Source organism: Hermetia illucens, chromosome 5, assembly GCF_905115235.1.
Source record: "Hermetia illucens chromosome 5, iHerIll2.2.curated.20191125, whole genome shotgun sequence".
NCBI classification, from domain to species: domain Eukaryota; kingdom Metazoa; phylum Arthropoda; class Insecta; order Diptera; family Stratiomyidae; genus Hermetia; species Hermetia illucens.
Window position 1 is genome coordinate 77758871 of NC_051853.1, and position 25554 is coordinate 77784424.

General features: G+C 44.2%; 1 protein-coding gene across 1 annotated transcript; it reads left to right on the top strand.

The window, feature by feature from the left end:
- The first annotated feature begins 2260 nt into the window (after positions 1–2260).
- On the top strand, positions 2261–25331 carry LOC119658326 (TNF receptor-associated factor 3). Its single transcript, XM_038065665.1, has 8 exons — positions 2261–2717; positions 2794–3069; positions 23838–23975; positions 24034–24178; positions 24235–24364; positions 24439–24719; positions 24783–24898; positions 24960–25331. Exons 1-8 carry the CDS (start codon positions 2616–2618, stop codon positions 25278–25280), a joined length of 1509 nt encoding a protein of 502 aa, XP_037921593.1. The 5' UTR covers positions 2261–2615; the 3' UTR covers positions 25281–25331.
- The last annotated feature ends 223 nt before the right edge of the window (positions 25332–25554 follow it).

The window sequence follows — 25554 nt, forward strand, 5'->3', positions numbered from 1 at the left end:
GACAAGAGGATGCCCTATCAGGCGTCCTCTTTAATCTGACCCTGCAGAAAGTGATTCGTGATGCTGAGGTAAATGCAAGAGGTACGATCCTCTTTAAGTCCACGCAACGACTGGCCTTTGCTGACAATATTGACATCATGGGAAGAACAACCCGAGACATACAAGCTGCCTTCATTCAGATCGAGCAGGCGGCGCGAGATCTTGGGCTGCACATCAATGAAGGCAAAACAAAATATATGGTGGCAACGTCAACGCCGAAATCCAACCAACCAACAACATCAAACCGCACTGGTCAAACGCGAAGAATAAGGATAGGAGACTACAACTTTGAGACCGTTGATAATTTCTCCTATCTAGTATCGAAAATCACAACCGATACCAGCTACGACGATGAAATCTGCGCACGGTTGTTGTCAGCCAACAGCGCCTATTTCAGCTTACAAAAACTGTTCGGCTCGAAACGTCTCACCATAGGGTCAAAGCTCTTAATGTACAAGACAATGATCTTGCCAGTCCTCATGTATTCCTCGGAGACTTGGGTTCTTAGCAAGAACAACTGCGAACTCTTGGCGGCGTTTGAGAGAAGAATCCTCCGAAGAATTTTTGGCTCCCTACAAGAGGATGGACGATTCCGTAGCCTACATTACGACGAAATCTACGAACGATACCACGACCGTCCGGTTGTGGATAAAATCCGGCCCAATAGGTTACGGTGGGCGGGTCATTTAATTCGTATGGATGAGGATGATCCCACCCGGAAAGTCTATAAGGGCAATATCTATGGTAGAAAAAGAAGAGTAGGCAGACCCTGCCTAAGATGGAGCGATGGCCTAGGTCAGGACGTCAGACAGCTTTTAGGCATATCGAATTGGTGGACCTCGGCGCAAACCGGGATGTCCGGAGTTCCTTATTAAGGCAGGCCTAGACCGGATACCAGTTGTTGCTCCGTTGATGATGATGATGAACTTCTGCTGTTATCGGAAAATCAGGTGGAGAGCATGCTAGCATGCGAGGAAGATTAGGATAATCGGATCCATCTAACGTAAACTGGGAAACGCAGAGAAAATCATAAAAGCGCGATTATTAAGAGGATACCTAGCTGAAGTAAGCTAGTTCTGCTCCATGGTGTAATATCTTGTGGTGGTTTCACGGAGTAGGGGTTGGCTGAGGCGGTTTTAGTCGGTAAAAACAAACATTTACGTGTCCTGGCAAATTTCTTTTGAAGATTTCAACCTACTTAAAAACACTGAATCGATGTTTATTAAGCTTAGCCTTCCACAAAATTCCAACAGAAACAACTACAGTAACTTAAGTGCGTTATTTTTTTAACTTTAAAAATATAAGTTTTTATTAGCCCATCGGTATTAATATGGGATTAATATAATCTTCTCCGACCCTAACGATATTCAAAATGTACCCAGCATGTTTGCTTACTATTTACCAAGTTGGCATTATGAGTTGATAATGAATAGTGACTTGACGCCAGGAGTTTGCTATATGCTTAGACGCATTCGTCTGATTCACGCGATACTTACCTTTCACTGAGAAATATAGGTTGGGGGACGAAAAACCATTCATCAATGGCCTCATATCATGTCTTATCACAATACAGAAATATCCAAACAATTTGTAACAATTTGTCGAGAGATGGCTTATCACGTTGATCTGATAACAAATATTTTGGGCGATAAGATAGGAGCAGTAGCATTGAACGTGGAAGACACAACTTTTGTTGATATCAACATATTCCAAAAATTATAATAGCTGAAATCAGCTGCTCGTTAGATAGAACGTACTATGTAGTATGCAACATTTTTCTGTTGCGAGTTTCACTCAGACTAGGAATATCTAATTCGTCTGTTCTGTCATTGAAGATTCAGTAGATTCAAAAGTTCCCAAACGTGTATGCTTTTCCTCCGCTGCTGAATTCATTCAAATTCTCTTTTTGGATGTACATATACGCGTTTCCACGAAAATATTCTCGACACCACAGCGTTTTATAGGTTTTTGTTTTTGTTCTGCTTCCAATACCATGAGGCTTTGAAAATTCCGTGGAAGGGCCCTAATTCCACTGATGCGAACACAGAACCGAGTTTCCCAAATATACAAATTTGCCGATAACGAAGCAACCCTACCCTCTACCAACTTTCCATATCAGTAGTGACGTCGTTGTGATAGAAGAGTTTAATTCTAATTCTCTCATGGGAAAATGCGAAATGATAAGATAACGTATTAATTTTTGGATACCATCCGTTCAGCATTTTTAAAGGTTTTGCGGTTTTATAGAGAGAAATGAGATCGACTGCGCTGCTCGTCAGCTCCGGCCTGTTGAACTTTTGCTGGCTACAAAAGTTACAGCCAATTGAATTTTTATCTTCGCTTCATTAGCTCTCCTAGTCAGCATTAGATACATTCTGAGTGCAAATACATAACAATTGGAGGAAAAAAGTTGTAATCGGAAAAGTGATGTAAGATTTTTTGTATGCGTAAAGTCGCAATCCGGGTGAATATCGACGTTTGTGGCTGCATAGATCTACCGAGACGTGCGTCTAATAGTTCGGTGGAAAACCAATCGCGACATCACGGTTTAATTAGTGCAACTAAAAAGTGCCATTATGGAAAGCAACGATGAAGCAGCTCCAAAGTTGACTCAGATCAAATACGAGAAGACGTCGTGCTACTTTTGTAACGAATGGCTTGACACGCAGAGCTTCAAGGTGAGTGGTCGTTAGCGTGCCTTTGTTCACTGCAGTCAAGTGTTCGAGTGAAAACAGAATGAGCTCGTTCTTCCAGGAACACATCATTCATTGTGGGCAGGTACTCGAGAAATGTCCCCACTCTTGCAGCTCCTATGTTCCACGAAAAAGAATGAATTCACACCTGAAAACTTGCCCCAAAGTGCGAAGTGGTGCGACGAACGGTGAAACGAAGCCTGACTTGACTGAATATGAGAATCGGATACTTATCCTCGAACAGGATATCTCAGCACTGAGATCGGTTCTTAATGAGGAAATCAAGCAGAGGTTGCATCTGATCACCGATGTTGGCAGTCTGAGGAAGCATAATCAGGTAAGTCTTACTCTATATAGTTAGCAGTTCTCGATCTACTGATAATAGCAGGTGCACACGCTTATCGGGAATGGAGCTAAGCACATATCGACTCAATGTCCGCACTAGTGAGAGGAATGATAACTCTGTTGCTTGTTGTTGGAAGTTGTTTACCCAATGAGTTATCAGGCGTCCGCCTACAATTAGTGCCTCTAAACACATGGCTTTAGCTGAACATACATAAATAACATAATGCTACATAAATATATTTATGTGTTTAAGAGACGGGTTTCTGAGTATGTTCCTTGTGGAAAAAGATTCAAATACCCAAAATCAACTCGAAAAGATGCTTGAAGAATTGCAAATTTTCTTGTAAAGTAATCATTTGGAAACATAGATACGTTCAAAATTCTACTTTTATTTGAGCGAAATAAAGCCTCTTGCTTTCGATTCCCCTCACTTCTTTATAAGATGAAAAGCTGAAAAAACGTCGGTTTTTTGCTTTGAATCACTCAAATTTCCTTTCGACATACATTTCGCGGCGCAATTTATCTTGAGACGTTACGTAATGGAATGGGTTACAACCCTATAAGGTTTAAACGGTTAGAATGTTTCCCTCATTTAAAGTATCCGCTTACGTATCTTGACTATTGGGTTTAAAAGCCAGTCCCCTTCTAGCTATGCCCTGTCGTTCGAAACAGCCAACTTCGTTTCATCATCATATCATTCCCCATCTCTAAAGTTCATTATATGTAGATGGCTTCGTGCGCCTATATTATTACCTTTTACAAATGGGAAACGTTGAAAAATAATTTATTCCCAACTTTCTTTCTTTTTGAATTGGTGGATAACGACGACATCGGTTTCTCAAGTCTGCTCCCGGATTAATGTGCTTTTGCTTCATCAATGTACTGCCTGTCTTTGTGTGGGATTCTCACCCACTAAAACCACCTCCATATACTTCCTCCTTCCCAGCAGTACCATCCTTCCCAGTAGTTCGTGGGGAGGGCTGCATTTTAAGCGTCCAAGGCTTCCGCTTTTTACGCCCTCCTTGCGCGCTCCGCTTCTCTAAGTTCCACGTGTATCAGACGAAGGAATCATCCACATAAATCGGTTTAGATATTCCTGTAACTACCATGCTCTGATAGGAATCGAGTCAGGTGATAGTTAATCTCACCTTATCGTCGCTGAATCTACTCCTTGGTACAGAGAATCAAAGTATGGATCCAGGGACCGCGACTACCGATTTACCGGCTTCGGTATTCTGTATCCTTTTCAGGTAGATTCATTTTCGTACAGATAGCGTGTCTTACTTGCTAGAATGCCCACCGGGATCATTCCCGCAATGATGCTGCCTCGTCTGAGATTGTCCTGAAGCCGCTGCACACCCATAATGTCACTCAGGGGTAAGTTATGTTTACCCTCCTCTCTCCTAGGCCTGTGTAATCTGTGACTACTAACGAAACGCTGGTATTTTCTGCTTTGTCAAGTCTTTCTCTAAGCTATAATCCTCTATAGTTCTCTCGCTTTCTCTAAGATATAGCCCAGGTGTCCCTTGAAATTGATCTTCGCGTTAAAAATCACCCTCAGCTATTTCAAAATCAATCAATCAATGAAGGGATGATGTAATCACCAACACGAATACTAATAGTATTCCTTTTCCTATGGTTGGTAATCAAGATCGCCTACGTCTTTTGTTCGGCAAGGTCAAGCTGAACACTCTCCAGTCACACTTTCATGACACCGATGGTTTCGCTAGCGAACACTTCAAGAGCTTCAGATTGTTTTGCGAAGATAACCACGACTAGATTTTCTGCGAAACCGACAACTGTCGCTTCCTTTGGCACAGGAAGGACAATGACTCTATTGTACATCACGTTCCACAGGAGAGGACCCAAAACTGAGCCCTGTGGTACTCCTGTTGTGACAGTGTACTACATAGGTCCCTCATCCATATCGTACCAAAATGCCCTTTACGAGAGGCAACTTTCGCGGGGCAACTAGCGACACCCGTTTTAGCCTATGACCTCTTATCTGGCTGAATTCAACACTTTATTGATGTCCAATATTATTACGGCATAAAAGCTTCAAAACCACGTATACGGCGTCGGCCGTTAAATAAGCTGGACAAAAACCAAACTGTCGCTCCGATAGATTATCCCTATATTCTATGATAGGGTGAAGTATAGTTCGATGACTAATTCGACCATCTTTTCTAGCTGGTTGCTTATGGGGCTTCCGGAGTAAAACTATTTCTATTAGGGATATCTCAAATATGCTGATAACCCAGTCAGGTCTGGTCGTACCAGTAAGTTCTAAGTTTAAGGGCTCTATTGGGAATAGCTTCCAAACAAGGAGCTTTGTTATCACAAGTATCCCCTCAGATACCGCAGGTATTGTGAAGACGTGCAAAGCTTGTTATATTTTGAATTTCCCTTTGTGCGACGCGGGGAGAAGAGCGCCGTAACTGTATCGAGAAGAAGATGCGGGCAGGTCAGTCGCAGTGTTTGCCACTTATTTTCTACATAACAACCCTACGCTATTCCCGGGGGCCTTGATCAGCCTTCTCGCAAATTTCTTTGAAGCATTTTCGCATGTTGGAATTGCATTTGGCGGTGATCCACTGAGCATGCTGAACATGTTGGGAGGGTGACCCTCAAAGTCCTTCCCAATATTCCTTCGCTTCCGTTACCAAACACTGTACTGCCTGGACGCTCTGTTGGGATTCGTTGAATGATATGAAAAAACTCCGCTGAACACGTTGGTAGCGCCTTTGGCCATACCGTCGGAATCGACTGCATACGACAGAAAGTTTCTGCTTTAGTATGTTCAGAATTTCAACTACGTGTGTGTTGCTGGGGATGGCGTAGTCCCGGTAAACCCACTGCATTTTATGTGTAAGTGCTGTTTTGACTCAGCCTGGGAATGTTCTGTCTTATCTCTTCCATAGTCGATCTCTTTAGTCACCCAAACCAATAACGCGAAATCGAATCTTCTGACCGTGTAATTGGACAGTCGCAACTGCACCGCAATGAACAAGTGATTGTACTTGCAACAGCATAGAGTCTGGGAATACCTGGTTTATACAAACGATCCATTTCCGCAAGTTATATATACGCTCTTTTGAATTCGCCCCGAACGTCTGCGAAGACTACTGCTGGACGGTGAAAAAGAGTGCTTCTCCGAGTATTGAAACTGTTGCCCGCAGTGCGGCCTGGCGGTGGTGCCCCCGCGTCTGCCCCATCGACGCTTGATCACTAGTTTCCGTGATGACCACAAGTCGAACAAGTCTACGACTCACTCGCGCGAACTGCGGGAAACGCTCAACGCATCTCTGGTGCAACAAGTAGCGGTAAGATGTTGTACCTGCCCCTGCCGTTATTTCGAAGTAGGACCGAATGATAGAGAGGTTCATTTTCGCAGTACACTCCATCCTTTCTATACGCGAACTTGCTGAAGTGACCGCCACAGATTGTGGCGAAACACCTGCATTGCGTTTAGACTTCGAATCGCTTCACCATTAACGATTTCGACGCTGTGCTGTCCATTCCGGGAGCCCGACCCAGTCATCATCGCTCCTAAAGATGTTGATAGGAGGGAAAAGCTGACGTATTTGGAAGGCTTGGGTCGTCATCATCAGTGTAGTAAAAATTGTAATTGGGGAAAAAGTCTATGGCCGCAGTGTGATTTCGTTTCAAAGAACCAAGCAAAGTGCGGCTTATGATCCTGTAAGAATAATTTGAATTCGTACCTGTGCCACGACCAGTGATGGCCACTATTGGTAGTTAGAGTTTTAATGAGGGTATTCAGGATTTCAAAAATATGGGGCAATTTGGTTGCGAATTTGACTCTTGCGCCCGTATTAGGAGGAACAAAATATTGACGAAAAAAGAAAGGATTGCGATCAGCTGGACGGGTGCATTCTATTTTGCCACTATATTTGTACATACCGGGCAATGGCGGTGGTCAGATTTTCGTTGGGGCCATTGGCACATTTGCATTTCACTTTGTCAAGTTTGTTGCACTGCAATCTTCACTGAAGGTGATATCGAAAGTGATTAACTATGAATAGACAACTCATTTTTTGATAGCTTTATTTACCGTGTTAATGCGGTCTACGCATCGGATTATGAGGCTGGTTATTTTCTCCGAAGTGTACGAATCAGTTTCCATAAGGCGCTCCTTTCTTACAGAGTTATACTCCTTATTTTTAAGAGAATCCGGTGGAGGAATGATCTAGAGTTTTTAATTAGGTATATAACTCCTAGTGAGTGATTTAGATAAGGAAGCCGTAGTTTGTTGAAATTGAATAGGGTAACCCAAACCAACTTTTATGCTATTCAGCCTACCGAACCGTTTTGCAATCGATCACAGGCGGCCTGTACAGTTAACACTGACAGGCCAGCCGGATCTCACACACGTTCCGACTGCCAGTTAACTGCAGGCAGCCTAGTCAACAGACCTGCTGGTGCATGCATGACAAACACAAAAGCTGTCTGGAGTCCTTGTCTACAGTATCGCTCAATTTGAGGCAGGGTCTGCCACGTTTTATTTTTATACCATAGATATCGCTCTCCTCACCCATATGGATGAGGCGATCTGTCCACCGTTACCCATCTAGCCGGATTTCATCGACATCTAGAAGTTCGTGGTATCGTTCATAAAGTTCGTCTTTCGGAATCGTCCATCTGCCTGGAGATGGCCAAATATTTTGCGGAGGATTATTCTTTGGCGTCCAGATGGCTCAATGATTGACTGCCATACGGAAGGTCGTGGTTCTAATCTCACTGGTGGCAGTGAGGGTTGTATCAAGGTCGAATGCCGGATACCAATCGACTCAGCTGTGAATGAGTACCTGAATCGAATGGCATAATAATCATGGGTGAGGGAAATGCTGACCACATTGCCTCTTATGTAATCCTGTAGTGTACAGTTACAAGCCCACTGTTGACCACATTGCCTATTATGTAATTGTGTAGTGTACGTTAAGGCTCTGTGCTCTAACACACTCCAAGGCCTAGATCCAATTGGATTATCTTTCCAACGATTATTGTTATTATTTTTCTCTCAAGTGTGGTTAAGAGTTTGCAATTTTTCATGGTAAGAACTGAAGTCTCCGAGGAACATGTGAGGACTGCCAAGACCATTGTTTTGTATAATAACACTTTTGATCATATGGTGAGACGTTTCGAGGGGAACAGGTTTTGTAGGTTTAATTAGACGCTGTTGCCTAACAATAGCTGAATCTAGATACTAGAAATTATCAGTGGTTTCAAAGTTATCTTTATTGGTAATTGTTGACCAGTGATATTTGATGCTGTCATTTACTTTGTTTTTGGTGCTGGCATAACCAGTATGCTTTTCATTTTGCCGTCTTTAATGTTCAGGCCAAGATCTAGTCCGGTCTGTTCGATTTGGACGAAGGCAGTTTGTACATCCAGTAGTTTTGTGGACTAGAAGAGGATGGTGCTTTTCGCATTTACATCAGTTACATACCAGTTTTTCCAGGGTCTGGTTAAAAAGGATGCATGATAGGGCACCCGCTTGTTTTAGACTGTTGTTGCTGGTGATAGGTCTCGAGAGTGGTCCTGCTGGCGATTTCAGTTCCATTGTTAGTTTACAACTATCATCGTTTTCAGGCGATTGTAAAGATCATTTTTAAGGTTTTGTGTAAAACTAAACCTTATTAAAATCGGTTTACTGTCTGTCTGTCTGTTCGTCTGTTTGTCTGTCTGTCACACGCACTTTTCTCGGAAATGGTTATAGCGATTGACACCAAATTTGGTGGGAAGGTGAGAACTGTGAACGCACATGCATACAGTGAGTTACATATTTCTACATCGAATTTTAAGGGTGTCTCCATATATGCAAAAGGGGGTGTACATTTTTCTTCAATAAATATAGTCATGTGGGGTATCAAATGAAAAGTTTCAGTTAGTACTTTCCGAAACCGTCTTACAGTTTATCTTTGTTGGATAGATGGGCAGTGAGGGAGTCAAAAGTGATCATTTCTTTCATGCACCCATTCTCAGAAACTACTCATACTGTCATCAGTGTTGTTATTCGAGCTCCGTAATATACAGTTTTTCGTGCAGGGTTATCAACCGTGCGTAACCCCGAACCTGGAGGACTAGTTAGTACAGTTTGTCCTAGTTTTGTGCTCCATCGTGAGTATCAACTTATGTTTTCGTCGTGAGACTTATACTACCCGTTGAGGGTCAGTGAATGCTAGAATATTTTTGTCGATCGTCCTGATTTTCAGCGGATAAGCTTTTCAGTACGTTCGTTTGGTTTTGATTGAGAAAATTTATTATGTCGATAAGCATTTAAGCTCTACCATTTGTCGTTATTCAAAGTTGGTTCCCAGTTTTTGAAAGTAGCCTGGCAAAGAAAAAATCGAATCCTTTTTCGGTAAAGTATCCGAGATATCATTTTCCTCTACGCTACAGTGATTGACAACTCAGAGTAGTTCCACCGTATTCAATCGCTAAACCAGATTGTTGTTGATTTTATTCCTTCACTTCACTCTGAAGGACAGTCACATATTGCCAAAGGAAAACGCAATTTTCTTGCTCTTATTTGGAAGGTGCAAGTCTACTCTGTATGTATGTGCTGTTGTTGTTGTTTTTTGTTCAATGGGACCCGTCAGGCTAACAGGCGCAACAGAACCTGATACCACTCACGAAATACACCAACAGGGCAGTGCCATCACTAAGCCTATGTTACCAGAAATATGCTATCGTATCGTAAAGCCAAACACAAATTTATTAGTTTTAGTATACAAAAAGATGAGTTCCAGGAAAAAACAGGACGCATTGTGGAATCGAAGATGGTTGAGGTCCGGTAAACAAAATTCAGTATTCCTTTGGGTGAAATAAAGGGTTGTCTGCATCCTCCATGCGAAAAGCCCCCGGCCCAGTCCAGAAAGCTGGCAGCAATGGCAGCTCGGTAGTTTGAACGTATCTGACACCGTGTGGATCAGGTACTTCTCCGCAACTCTTTTACCATTGCGAACCATTGGACGCCGAGGGGTAATGGAAGATCCATGTAAGAAAAAAGAACGAAGATGACAGGACAGGGGTCGTGCTGCGAGGAAAATGAAACCATATGTATTATAATCTAGCCTCCTGAAAGATATAAAAAGTCATCAATCATGCAAGGATGTCTACTCAAAAAGATTTACTGAAGGTTAAAAAACTTATTATACCATCTACATTTAAGCCGAAACTGGGCATAACCACATTCGAAGATTATGTGTTTGTTAGCTTCTCTAACCATGCAAGTGTCGCATTTGTCCGAATCTATGCTTCCAAACCTTTTGAGAAAAACTTTGTTATATGTGTGATTGGTCTTCAATAATTTTTCTTCGGAAGCTGTGAGCGTACGCATAGTCTCTGGTTAAATTATGGTTAAAGCAGCGTGAATGTAAAGAAAAAGACACGTGATATCGCCAAGTGTTTTCAGGACATCTATAGGGGAGGATTTGACCAAACTTTTGGGACTAGAGTCAAGAGTCTTACGGGCCTCTACATGGGTGAGTTCTTTTAATGGGTGTCTCGCGCGCGCCGGGTACCATACAACGCTTAAAGATTTAACAAGTCGGGAAACCGGAAGCTAGACGCTTCAGGTATGAAAGGTTTTGTTTATTTCTTTTATGAAGAGATTTGGGTGTACATTTGTCCCATTAGCATGTAGCACGTAAAATATGCATATATTATGTGAAAATAGCCACTTTCAAGTGATATTGACATTCATAGTCTCGAATTTGCAGAGAGGCGACAGCTTTGACTTAGTATTACTTTGTTAGTAATAGTGCGATTTTCACCAAATTTGGCAGGATCATGCTCTATGCTGTAGCCTATATGGTTTTGTGATTCTAGGGTGAACTTAAGGGGGGTTTTCCTGTCAATTACTGAAAATTATAGTAATGTACTATTATTAACTTTATTTGAACAGGCATCGATATGGAGGGTATTTTGGAGCCTAGGCACCATATAGTGACAGCTTCCTGATTTTTTTCAGATTTTTCGGTTTGGTAGTTTCTGAGAATGGGTTCGTTAAAAAAATGACCACTTTCAACCCCCCGCACCCCCCACCTTTTCAACAAATGTCAAAACTAAGACCGGCTTCGAAAAGTACTAATCGACACCTTTAATTTGATACCCCACATGACTATATTTGATGAAAAAAAAATTTACACCCTCCCTTTGCATATATGGGGACCCCCCCTTAAATTCGACGTAAAAGAATGTAACTCACTATATGCGTGAGCGTTCACAGTTCCCACCTTTCTACCAAATTTGGTGCCAATGGCTACAACCGTCTCCGAGAAAAATGCGTGTGACGGACAGACAGACAGACAGACAGACAGACGGACAGACAGACAGACAGTAAACCGATTTTAATAAGGTTTTGTTTTACAAACAAAACCTTAAAAAGGGGGTTATAAGCAAGCGCATGTATTTTTTTTCAACTAGGTGATGGGATGGCGTAGTTTGTTTAAATAATTTACAGGTATGGGGAGAGTCTGTACTGATCCTCACCTATTCTGTAATATTGTAATGTAATTCTGTAATAATCACCTATTCTGTAATGTACTCGTATGTATATATCCAAGTGCAGATATTTCAGCGAGAGTGGTGTTAAATTTATTTATATATAGTTCTTTGGGTTTGAGTTAGTTGTCTTTCCTAGACGTAGGTACGTAGCCCAGAGCAAGATATGTTTGAAAAATACTTCGCTGAAGTCGTTGCAGGTGCACTATACTCTCCTTTGGCATAGCTGGATAGATGCTATCCATGCCAGATCAATTGAAGTGTCCAAAGGATGCTCTTGTTTTTTGACTGGGAACCACCACTCTCGAATGCACCGCAACATTCGTGTTGAAAAGATGGCAGGAATCACTAAATTTCTCTCTACCAATTTTGTTAGCTGTTCTCCCGAATGATTATTCAGGAGGGTCTGCACTGACTCAGTTATAATAATAAATAATAATAATCGTGGGCGCAACAATTCATAATGGATCAGGGCTTTGAAGTGTGTTAGAGCACTTCATTCAAGACCGTAACGGTACAATACAGTACACTCTAGGGGCACAGTGTAGTCAGCATTGCGCTCGCCCGAGATTATTACCCTGATTTGACTCAGCTGAGTCGACTGGTATCCGACGTCAAATCATGATACAAATCCCACTGCCACCAGCGAGATTTGAACCGTGACCTTCCGTACGACAGCCTTCTGCTCTAATCACTCAGCTATCCGGACACTGACTCAGTTATAGAACTTTTAAAGGTTTCAACCGGTTTTCTAGGATAGTCTAACTTAGCTGACTCAATCTGTTTATTGACTCTGTATAACCTGGAAATCTGTTTTTCACCTTCCAGTTCCTCACAGTTTGTTTTCATTTCGAACTTTTTACGAGCATCTTATTAGTTCCTGAAGTTTTCAAGTCTTCATTTTTATTGCTTTTACAAGAACGATTTAGAAGTTATTTTCTTAGCTTTTTACGTTTTTCAATTCCACTGGGAAACCACAAGTGTAATAGGGCCCATTCACTATCAAACAAATTGCGCAACGCAGGCTGTTGCGCAATAATTTCCTAATGTATGGGCGTGGTTGATGAGTTGTGCAAATGTTTGACGAATTTCAAACATGTTTGAAATCTTTGTCTCAACGGAGACGTTTGCGCAACCCGTTGTGTTGTGTATGGGCATATTGTGCTTTGTTGGACAATATTTTTCAGCTGATGGCTGAAATATCATTTTCTTAAAGGTCGAATTTTCAACATCATCCCCGAAGGGGGTGGAAAGTTTATGGAGGAGGGGGTGGAAAGTGTATAGAGGAAGGGGTGGAGTGTTTATGGAGGAGGGGGTGGGAAGTTTATAGAGGAGGGGGTGGAGCGTTTATGGAGGAGAGGGTGGGAAATTTGTGGAGGAGGGGGTGGTGCCTACTCTTCAAACCCGGTCAAAACTCTATGCGTCCATCGTCCTTAAACTGTTGTAGCCATTCAAAGTGGGGTTCTTTTTTCGTCAGTATGGCTAAATTGAATTTTCAAGGCTATCCCGTGAGGGGGACAGAATGGGTGCATATGTAGAAGGAAGAGGAAGATTCTCTTTTTCTAACCTCGTTAGAGGACAGCGGCGGTCACCAACCCTTTAAATGAAAGGGTTTAATTTTGAGCCCTATTCCCGTAGTGGTGGTGGACATCCTTTGTCCTCTCTCTTAAATTATCTTCATCTAAGGGGGGTATTTCATGCTAAGTCGAGTTTGCTAAGCAGTACCCCGGAGAGTAAGAGTGTAAAGAGGATATATATTTAATGGCATGTTACTCATATCATTTCCAACTTGTAATACAATTGCCCAACGCAATGTTGGGCATCGCTCGGTTGCACAAATTGTTTGACAGTGTATGGGGCCTATAAGGGTAAGCCTTTTTAAAGCACTCTAAAAGCATACGACTCGGAGTTTCAGATTGAGCTTTTATCGCTAAAGAAGTTCTTCATCGACTGGGAAGTTGTAATTTACCACTAAGAAGTTTAGTGAGCTTCGTCCAATTCGGTTTTTTGAGGATTTCGTCTTTGCATCTCAGCTTGTTCGGTCGTAATAGTTAAACTGGATTCTAAGTAGTATTGACCTAACAGTGAGACTTCGTCAACCATCCGCTAGTCTTTTATCAACAATTTCACTTCATTACCCTATCTACCCTACGATCAGCATAATGATATTAGCTGAAATGATGAAATCAAATAGCTCCTCTTGCATACAAGCTTTTGCATCACAGCTGATTAAGAACTGAGTTCCCCTTGACTTTAAATATATCACCAGATGCCTGAGTTGTTGCATCTGGTGGACGATGCAGAGAATTATAATCGAGGCATTCAGAGGTAACTATCACGTTTCTTCTCTAGCCACTAACCTGGTATTGTAAGGTGACCACAATTAGTTTCTCCATGCAGAATTGTTCCACCATATTTGCTTCTAATAATTATAACATCAGAATACAGGCCCTTGATCTTGTAGATCTTCCATCGTAGAGTGATCCAATACCATAGATTTAATTAGAATGGGCTGGCTGGCTGGCCAACCTTTATCTTTTTTAGCATAAATTTAGTCTTATATATGATAGGAAACAGTTCAGTTTAGAGCTCACTGGTGTCATCAGGTTACCTTCACATTTTACCGTCAAGAATTCGGTTATCTTATAATACAGGGTGTCTGCTAATCCATGCTCTATTTACAACAATTCATCCAGAAAGTTACTCAGCAGCTTCAGATTTATTTGGTCCAGTTCGGCCACCAGATTGAAATCTTACACACTTGTGGATTGATCTTTCTTGGAATTCATGAACGGCACCCTCAAGATGAATGTCTGGATTCTGTCCACCAAGCATGCGGATAACATATATTGCTTTCCTTCGCGGGCCAAGTACCCCGGCCACCTCCCCGCGGTGTCTGCTGGATGACGCCAACGACCCTCGTAGCGAGTATGAGAAGCTATATTCTCACTTACCAGCGAGTGACCGTCAACCCCTCCTGATAATACCCTTTTGCCGCGCAACCAGGACAACACTTGAGACTGCACGGATTCAACGGCAACGATGGAATATGGTTTACTCCTTTGAAACTTGGAACATCAACGGAACAAAAAGACGGTCAGGGACGAGTTCTATAATACCCTGGAGCGAGTTGATGACACCCTGCCTTCTAACGATATAAAAATTGTAAAATATTTGGGGATTTCATCGCCCAGATTGGAGCGTCGCAGACATTCGACGTTGTAATTTCAGAGACGGGCTAATAACGGCTGCATACACTACAGAGCTACTTCAATAATGCATGGCTAGCGAAACTCGATGTTCCCGGAGTTTCCAATTCCAATATAGTTGTATACTATTATTAACATAACTTGAGTAGATATCGATATGCAGAGTATTTTGAGACCTGGATACTCTACAGTGGCAGCTTCATGATTTTTTTCGGGATTTTTTGGTTGGGTAGTTTCTGAGAATAAGCCCGTTAAAGAAATCATCGCGCTCCTAGCACTCTCCGCCTTTCCAAGAAATGTCAAAATTAAGACTGGAATCGGAAAGCACTAATCAAGACCTTTCATTTGATACTTAACATGACTATATTCGGTGAAAATAATTTTACAGCCCCCCTTCCCCCTTTGCATGTATTAGGCTCCCCCCCCTCCCTTAATCTCATAGTCGAAAGCTGTATCTCACTGTTGTCTAGGCGTTCACAGCTTCCACTTTCTCACTAAATTTGCTGTCAATCGGTATAGTCGTTCCTATAAAAAGTGCGTGTGACAGACGACCTTACAAATGTACGAGCCCCATATACCGTGGTAAAAGATTTCATGCGAGGCTGTAGGCCGCAGACAAGTCTCTGTAAGGATGTCAAAGGAAACATCCTAGGTAACCCCGACGATATCAAGATAATATGGATGGAATACTTTGAGAAACTGCTCAACCCAATGGAAGCGCCAGCGAGAAGTGTAGCTTTGATAAACCCGGATGTTATAAATAACAGTCTCCTCCTATTGAAGAGGCGAGAGCAGCCCTACGTGACCAAAAATTCGCGGAAGGGGCGATATCGCCGCTGGCGGCAGTCTCGGTTAGGGTACCTCACTTTTGGCGGCGCAATCCGGCTGCATGATTCCGCCAACTCGAGACGCATCCATCGGTCTCGACGAGGAGACTCTTTTACTCGTGACGGACATGTTCGAGGACTGCTCCTACGTCCGTCTGAACAAGCAACTAATAGGGCGACTTTCAGTAGGAGGAAGCGAAGCTTAATCACTTACTGAATGAGCTGGCGCTAGGTGACCGTACCCCCAGCCAGTTGCTTCATGAAATCAAGCAGCAGATAAGGTGGGCTTTGAGCTGTTGAAGTGCCTCTGGCTGCAACGACTCCCGATCTGCGCGGACTCGGGATCACTGGAGGTGTTGGCCTCCACGGCCGGCAAAGTGCACGAGGTGTATGCGCGTCCCGTGGTCACATAAATTTCCCGAGACACAACTCGGGAAGTTGACGAGCTGGTGACGACACTGGTCGATGCGGTCACTAAGCTCGCCGCGACGGTTGGTACTTTGCGCTCGGGAGGCAATCACAGTCGAGGTGCTTCCCGAAATGGGCGTTCGGGCAGTCGCATGCCGGGACCCTCATCGGCTTCAACGATTTGCTGGTACCATAGTAAACATGGAGCTTCAGCGACTAAATGTACCATCGAATATAGCGGCGGAGGCAAATTCGTAATGGCGCCTAGGTTCGCGCTTCCGATGTGCCGCCACAACCCAATCAAGAAAATAGATATGAATACGATAAAATCTGACGATGGGCGACTATAATTTTTTCAAAACGTGGACGAAGTTCAGCGATGAATAATGATGGCCAACAAATCAAACTACTCAGTCCTAAGGAAAATGGCAGCACGGCTCCACCTGTCAGCACTCGTCAGCATCTCAGCGACAATGTTGTCTGGAGAGAGATTCCTTGTGTTTAAATAGAGCTGCTGACGAACCCCATTCCATCTTCCACAAGAAAAAAAAGTGTGGTGGACGTCGTCCACAACGCCATTGCAAAACACACAATTCGGAGATCGCGCCTTTCTAATTTTGTGCAGGTAAAACTGAAAACTTCCATGTCCACTTAAAAAGTGGGTAACGAGTCAGTCTCACCATGCTTCCGGTTCAGCCACGCACCTAAGTTGCCGATGAGCCGCGCAGTCCATCTGAATCTAATTTGAATTTGCCACGAGAATTGCCACTCGTTTCCCTTGTGTGTGTGTGTGTGTGTGTGTGTGTGTGTGTGGTGGGGAGAAGCTACAGCTTCTGAGCACTCAGGCCGTGTTGGCCCATTGTACTCGCGTCCCCCGTCTAACGGAATATTCCGGATTCGTTAACGTATCGTAGGATTTCCGTTAGTGGATGTGATGCTACCCGTCGTAATTGGAGAACATCGGCACCAAAGATTTGATGCCTGATGCGTCCATAGGCGGGGCATTCACATAGGAAATGCTCCGTGGATTCCGCTTCCTCATTACAGGAGGGACACGTATCATCTTCGGTAATTCCTATTCTGAACATATGCTCAGCTAGTGAATTATGGCCTGTCAGAATGCCCACAATACACCTGCAAGTCCTCCTGCTTTTCGACAGGATAAACTTTGCGGTACGTATGTTGGGTTCTGGCAGGAAAAGTTTGGTGTGTCGAGCAGCATTAAGGCTCTGCCACCTGTCATTATGGGAAACTTGTTCCCAGTTTTTGAAAACAGATTTAGCCAATGCTACTGATACCCCAATTGCTGGCTCCGGTCCCGGCATAGGGGAGATTGACCCCTCTTTCGCTAAAGCGTCCGAGATTTCATTTCCTTCTATGCCACAGTGACCAGGTACCCAGAGTAGTTCCACCGTATTGAATCTAGACATAGAATTCAAACGGTTTCTGCATTCCTGAACGATTTTCGAGGTGATCAAAGGACTGCTCAATGCCCTCAGTGCAGCTTGACTGTCACTGCAGATTGCGATGCGCCTGCCCTTCAACCGCTCGTCAATCACCCAGTTTGCCACCCTTAGGATCGCATAAACTTCGGCTTGAAAAACCGTTGCATATTGTCCCAAAGGAAAAGCCCACTTCTCGTTTTTATTCGAGAGGTAGACTCCGGCTCCAGAACCCTCTTCTGTTTTTGAGCCATCCGTGTAGAAGACTTCCGTATATCCCTCCACGCATTCCTCTGGGTCTTCCTAGTCCTCTCTACGCTTCAGGGTAACTACATATCTTCTACCAAACAGATGTATGGGGACACGAGAATTGGAAGGCATTGTAAGAACTGGATTCAGTCCTCCCAGTAACTCTTCCAATGCTCTGTGCCCCCCACATCCGTTGTTTTCCCATAGATCTAATCGAATTAGCCTATGAGCTGCTCTCATTGCAGTGCTTTGAATAAATATATCCAGGGGCTGCAAATTGAGTAGTGCATTCAGAGCTGCGTCGGATGTCGTACTCATGGCAACCAGTGATACCCAGACAAACAGTTCTTTGCAGTGCAGCTAGTTTACGGTGAAAACCTTTTTGTCTCACTTTAACCCACCACACTACGGATGCATATACGAACATCGGCCTAATGATGGCAACGTATATCCACATTACCACATGAGGTCTGAGTCCCCATGTCGAGGCAAAGGTCCGTCTGCACAGCCCATAAGCTGTGAGAGCTCGTTTCATCTTTACCTCTACATGTTTGTTCCAAAGAAGTTTTTTATCTAGAGTAACCCCCAGGTATTTCACTTCTTCGGAGAGTTGAAGGGTAGTACCCCTCATCTCAGGGAGGCAAAGTCCATCCAGTTTTCTCCTTTTTGTGAATAAAACCATTGTGGTTTTATTTGGATTAACTGACAAACCATGTCTAAGGCACCAGCTGTCTATCAAATCAACGGCACGCTGTATATTCCTACACACCGTTCCAAGATCCCGATCAACAGCAAGTACAGCCACGTCATCAGCATAAGCTTGAGCGTGTATTGGCAAATTTTGCAGTTCACATAGCAGTGAGTCGATCATCATACTCCACAGAAGCGGCGAAAGCACACCTCCTTGGGGGCAGCCCTTCGTTGCCTCCGTAGTCAGGTAGCCATCGACCCCTACCTCAGCGCACAGCAATCTTTGCGTTAGTATAGCATGGATCCACTTAATTAAAGCATCATCAACACCATGCGCTCTGGCGGCATCACAAAGTTTTTGAAAAGGCGCACAGTCAAAAGCCCCTTCAATGTCCACAAACACCCCCATCGCGTACTCACCATTCAAAGTTGCATCCTCTATCTTTGTGACCAAAGAATGAAGAGCAGACTCACAGGACTTTCCACGTTGGTAAGCATGTTGGTTTTCACTAAGTGGGTGTGACCTAAGTGCCTTTCCACGAATGTGACGCTCCACCAGTCTCTCCAAACCTTTCAGCAAGAATGAAGTCAAGCTGATCTGTCTGAAGTTCTTTGGATTAGAATAGTCATCTTTCCCAGGTTTCGGTATGAAAACTACTTTAACCTGTTGCCAAGAAGAAGGCACGTAGCCCAGAGCAAGACATCCTCGAAAAATATTTGTTAGAGGTCGCTCTAAATGCTCCATACCCTCCTTTAGCATTGCCGGATAGATGCCATCCATGCCAGGTGCTTTGAAATGTTCAAAGGACAGTATCGCAGCTCTCACCTTTTCAAGGGTAACAACCGTTTTCGCAGTGTTCCAGTTCCTCTTGCAACACTTGCGTGTTGAAGGGGTTGCAAGAACCGTCAACTCTCCCCCTACCACTTCTCTCACCCGTTCCCCCGGATGGTGTACTTCCAGGAGGGTCTGTACTGAGTCCAGTCTGGAGTTCGTGAAAGTACCGTCGAGTTTTCTAAGAGAATCCAACTTGGCCGACTCATCCCTTTTGAGGACTCTGCACAGCCTTGAAGTCTCCCTTTCGCCTTCCAGTTCCTCACAGTACGCTCTAAAGGAGTCTCGTTTCGAGCACCTCACGAGCCTCTTATATTCACGTTGTGAGTTCCTGAAATTTAACCAGTCTTCGTTCTTGTTACTTTTGCAAGCACGATTTAGAAGTCGCCTGGTTGATTTCCTGAGTTTTTGCGAGAACTGCAAGCACCAAGGAACTGTTTTAGCGCTTTGGCCTCGGGAAATAGGACAAGCCTCTTCATAACACTCTAAAAGTGTGTAGTTCAGAGTTTTCAATTCATCTTCCAGCACCAAAGGAGTCCTTAGTCGCCTAGGGAACTGTACTTTATTGCCAAGAAGTTCATTGAACTTTGCCCAATCCGTTTTCCTAGGGTTCCGTCTTTGTACTGCAGACTGTTCGCCCGCAATAGTCAGATTGAATTCTAGATATCGGTGATCTGACAGTGAGACCTCGTCTAGCACTCGCCAGTGTGTAATCAACTCTAACAATTTTGGGGTACAGATTGTTAGGTCAATTACTTCGCTTCTTCTCGGTCCCACGAACATAGGGGCGCACCCCACGTTTGCAGTCATAAGACCAGCTGAAGTGATGAAATCAAACAGCTTCTCTCCTCTTGGATTGCATTTGCTACTGCCCCAACAAATATGTTGAGCATTCGCATCGCAACCTATTAAGAGTTCGAGACCACTGGATTCTGCATACGCCACCAGATCCCTAAGTTCTTGCGTCGGTGGAGGATACAAAGAATCATAGGGTAAATAAGCGGAGGCAACTATGATGTTTTTCCTCTCGCCATTTATCTGGTATTGTATGATGACCGTAGCTAAGTCCTGGGAACAATATTGTCTCAGCATAGTTGCCTCTAACCGTCTTGACATCAGGACGCAGGCTCTCGGTCTTATGGATCTTTCGTCGTAGAAGATCCTAGCCCTCTTTACTGATCCAATACCATAGATTCTGTTAAATCGAACCCACGGTTCTTGCACCAGAAAGATATAGGGGAAATCCTGTAGCTTTGTCATTCTCGCTGCCAACAGGTAGGAGGGAGCTTTGGCATGCTGCAGGTTGATTTGACCAATCTTTATGTTTTTCGACATAAACTTAGTCTATTGTCTTATAGAAAACAGTTAGAAGCGTATGCGGCAATCCGCGTATGACGGGGTTTCCCCCACACCGTACCGCCAGAGACTCGATCCCCTCGTGATTGATTTCTCTGAGAAAAGCCGTACTTGGGAGTACCGCAATTCCCATGTTCTCATCCACGAAAAATCTCACCTCATCCCGCAGAGCATTCGTCTGTTTTCTACTTAGCACCTTACTTGGTTTGCGGTGTCCGGGTTGCATAGATTCGATCACTCGAACTGGTATCAAGTCAGTTTCGTTCACGTCTCTGGCTTCCCTTCCTTCCGCCTGTTCCTTGGAAGGTGTAGGAGAAGTTACTAGCAGGTAGGATTCACTCTGTAGTCCCTTCCCCAGTGCGAGCCCCCATACGGGGGTTCTGCCCCTGTATGCACTATCCTTCGCGCACGTCTCCATTGTGGGAGAGCGCACCGAAGATGCTGCAATTTGCTCTATGTTGTGTAAGTCGAAGACCATCATTGTTCTTCGCTCTCAAAATGGAGATGATGCCCTACAGTCTCCTGATATGACTGAATTTCAGTCTATATAGGAAAAAGTGGAGCACCATATGGTGACTTCCCCTGAGCACATTCAGACTCTGTTGGTCCAGTTCGAATACCAAGTTGAAGCCCTCCACGTTTGTAGATTGGTCCTTCCTGGCATTCATGAACTTTACCCTCCAGTGTCCAAAGTCCATGCCCGGGTTCTGTTCACCCAGCAAGCGGATGATGTCCTCTGCCTTCCTTCGAGGGCCCGGTAGCCAACATCCGACATGTTCTGTCCTGCGTAGCTCAGTGTTCACAATAGTGAACTTGGGCCGACCGCCGGAACTCAAAGTTGGGATTACCTGCTGGAGCCACTTTAAGGCAGCCTCGTCAGCGCACTCCAAATGTAGAAGCCCATCACGAAAACCTTGATCGTTAAATCGTGGCTTCGTTCCAGGCTCCATCATTTTCTTCCACAGGCATTCCTGGAGGATGGTAAATTGTCCCTCTGACATTTTGCCATCCTTGGAGGAAACTCCCACGGCAACAGTCAGAACAGAGGCCGCAGCTTGCGCATACGTCCTCTTCCTTCCCGCCTTCGTGTTCGTATTCCTGTGGGAGGGACCAGCTTCATTGAGATCTCTCTCGCTGATTTGATCACCTCCCGGCACACCGGTCCTAATCCCCGCGAGACGCGTGGATGTAAGCCCTGGTGCGGAGCACAATAAAGCGTCGGCCACAGCAGATGTGTTGGTCTTACGCTTCTTGCGCGCATTACCGCTGACTGAAGAGTCTGGTGCGTCCAGTGTGGATCTTACCGGGGTTTCCAGTTTATCCCCACCTTCCGCCGGAGATTCCGCTACCTTGCGTCCGATTTCTCTGGGCGTTACCGCGCCCAGTGGTACAGCCACGTCCATGTCCTCATTCCCAAGGTGCTTCATCTTCCTTCGCAGTGCTCTCTTCTGCCGTCGGCTTAGGGCCTTTCCAGGTTCACGGTGTTCGGACCGCTTGGATCCATTTCCACATACTGGCGTTGAACCAGTAGCGTCCACGTCACCAGCTTCCCGTTCTTCCGCTCTTCCCAGTAAGGATGGCGGAGAAGGTTCTGACAGGCAGGATTCAGCCTGTAGTCCCCCCTCCTTAGTGGCCGAAGTTCCCTTCTGCCAGGCCTTTCTCTTCCGCTTGCGGGTAGATTTGGGCTGTAGTACCGCGGACGGGCCGGCCGTAGTCGGATTTCCAGTTTCTCCCAATTTGAGAGTTTCCGTACTTTCCTTTCTGGCTAACTTCGCCGTAGGCACTAAATGCAAACTTTCCACTGAGTCGGAAAGCATGCCTTCTACAGATTGCTCTATAGGCAAATATGAACGTGGTGAGGCCTCCAAAATCCGCGCTTCGGCCGCGACATGATTGCTCATGGTCGCGGGTGGATTCGAAGTCTGTGACTTCTTACCACTTGGAGAGTTTATATCCATTGTTTCCATATTCATATTTTTGGACACCCTTAGTGTAGTAGTAAACTACTACAGGCTCCCCCACCACGACAAGGTGGTGTCCGAGGGGGACAGCGTTTCCCTTGCGCTTGTATATGACTTGATGCTCCTTAGCAAGAAGAGAAACGGGGGTCACTCCCGCGATCACCATCACGGCCGGTTCAGCGGTACGTAGACCCCACCCTCAAAGCACCCCGTCTCTGTACTTGCGCGAGACGCTTACGATATACCTCATTGTTAAGAGCGTCAGCCTATACCTCTCACCGTAGAGCAGGACAGACTGCGTTGAACTCATCAGGAGACGTCCCCTGCTAGACGTAGGACTCCCATTGTTTGCCATTAGCCTACTTAACGCCGAAACTCCAGCTGCAGCCTTGTTCGCTGCTGCTTTTATTTGCTCAAAAAAGCTCATCTTTGAGTCAAGAGTCAACCCGAGGTACTTTACCGCTGATTTTGACTCGATTAGCGACTCGCCGAAAGTTCTACGTTGAATATTTGGACCGATAAAAGATGTAGCTGACTGGCGAATTAGATACAACCATGATACATGATACTATGACGACCCAGCGGCTTCAATAGTGGTAAAGCGACGAAAATTGCAGTGGGCCGGACACGTAGATTAGATGGACGACAAGCGAACACCTAATTGGGTATTCAAAGGCATACCCGAAGGATGCTACCCAGTGAGAATACCATGCACATGGTAGAAGGACTGAGTGGACGAGGCCAGTAAAAAGCTGCTGAAATTTGGCCTATCGCGACATTGAAGAAGAAGCAGAGTTTGATGCGTACAGTATGGATTTCACCGGGACCACGAATTTGCCTTCATGTTTCGCTGCAGGTCTCGCTTCCTTGCGTCAAATTTTTTTTGGATATTTCCACACCTAGTAGTACAGCCTTCTTTTGCAGTAGCTTCCAATGCTGTCGACTTGGAGGTTTCTAAGGTTCGCAGTGACCGGTCACCATTGATGTTCACGTTGCTAGTTTCCTTTTCATCCACTCTTCATCCTTCGCGTCTTCGCGGCCTTTCTGCCAAAAACAACAAATGTAGATGGAGATATACAAATAGAGGTATTTAAAGGTCTTTACTTGAATCCTTGACTTTTCACTTTTTTCGCCCAAGGTGATTGCCTAAATTGCGTGCTCTGTCTACCAAATCAATGAAAATCATCCACCCAGAAACCGTTACAATTTATAGTAGAGTATGGTTATGTTTTTAAAACTAATGAATGTTTTATTGCAAAGATTTCAGAAGAGTGGACGCAGAAGGTAGGCGATGTGTTAAGCGCCCTCAAGAAATGCATCAATGAGGAGAGAGCAGCAAGATGTTCTGAATTAAAGAAGTTCGGTGAGGACATGCAGAATATATATCACCAGTTGCAGGTTGCTCTTTACAAATATGTGAAACATTTCCGATTAATTAATTTTTGTCTAATATTAGCAAATCCATAATTGGCAAATGGCAACATCAGGCCGCATAGATCAAATTCACAATAAACTCATTGAAGAGGAGAATGTTCGAGAACAAATCATAAGCACGATTGAAAATAAATCTAAATTCTCGGAGAACTCAGTTTTTACTTTAAGTAAGTAAAATATATACTCAGCTTTTCATAAACTAAACAGCAATGTATTCCTGAAGCGGAAGAAATGGAGGAACTTCAACAACAACTATCAAAAATGTCCGTGAAAGCATCGCAGTCAGCCGAACAAATTTCAATGGAAATCCTACGATTCGAAGAATTGCTTAAAGAAAGGGAAGAACAGGAAAGGTAACTTTTTATAAATGAAGTAATTCCCTCAGGAGTTTATAACTGATTATCTTGATATGAAAAATGTCTTTCAGGACAATGCAACAGGACCTCCAGACTGCCTTTGAGACTATCCAACTTGACCTTCAGTCGAAATTCGTATCGAATTCTGAATTAAGTACAAAACAAACAACTCTCGATTACGAGGTGAAAAGCATGAAAAACATTGTTTGCAACACAGAAGACAGATGTGATAAACTTGGAAAAGTAGTGGAGGAAGCAGACCGAACAATCCACGGCACCAAGCAAGCACTAGCCGACTTAGAGGTTCACCTCCTCTACCAGAATAAATTGCTGGGAATCCACAACACGAGAGGCAAGCACTTATTCCCAGAATCCCTTAAATCGTTTCCTTACCATACCACATTGCGAATTGTAGGTCATTTGATATGGAGAATTGATGACTATTCAGGAAAGTTGCTTGACGCAAAGGAGCATGAGACTTGCCTGCAGAGTCCGATGTTCTGCAACAAGCAATATGGCTACACACTTAGAGTAAGAACTTGTTCTGGCAATCATATATCAAATAGTCAATTTATTTGTTCCCTCGTTTCAGCTGGATGTTCATCTGAATGGGATTGGAAATTGGAAAGGACGAAACGTGATTGCGTGTCTGAATGTGGTGCCGGGCGAATATGATACTTTACTGCCGTGGCCGTGTAAGCTCGAAGCGGACATTATTCTTAAGGATCAGCCGCCGGACTTGAGTCAGGCACAAGATTATCTGCGGAATTTAATTGTTAAGAAAAAGAATGAGGAGTATGACATTAACCAGTATATTCATATCCCGCATAAAATTATTTCGAGTCGAAACTACCTGCGGAATAATGCTATCATTTTGGAGGTGAGGGTGCACAAGGTGCGAGGTGGAAGCTAGGTTTTGATTTGTTAGTTAATGTAACTGATAAATATATATATATCGGTTCTAAAAGGACCCTACACTTTGTTTCATTTGATTATCAACAGCGCAACAACCGGCTTTCGGCCTAGGCCTGCCTTAATAAGGAACTGCAGACACCCCGGTTTCGCGCCGAGGTTCACCAATTCGATATCCCTAAAACCTGTCTGGTGTCCTGGCCTACGCCATCGCTCCATCTCAGGCAGGGTTTGCCTCATCTTCTTTTTAAGGTTTTGTGTGAAATAAAATCTTA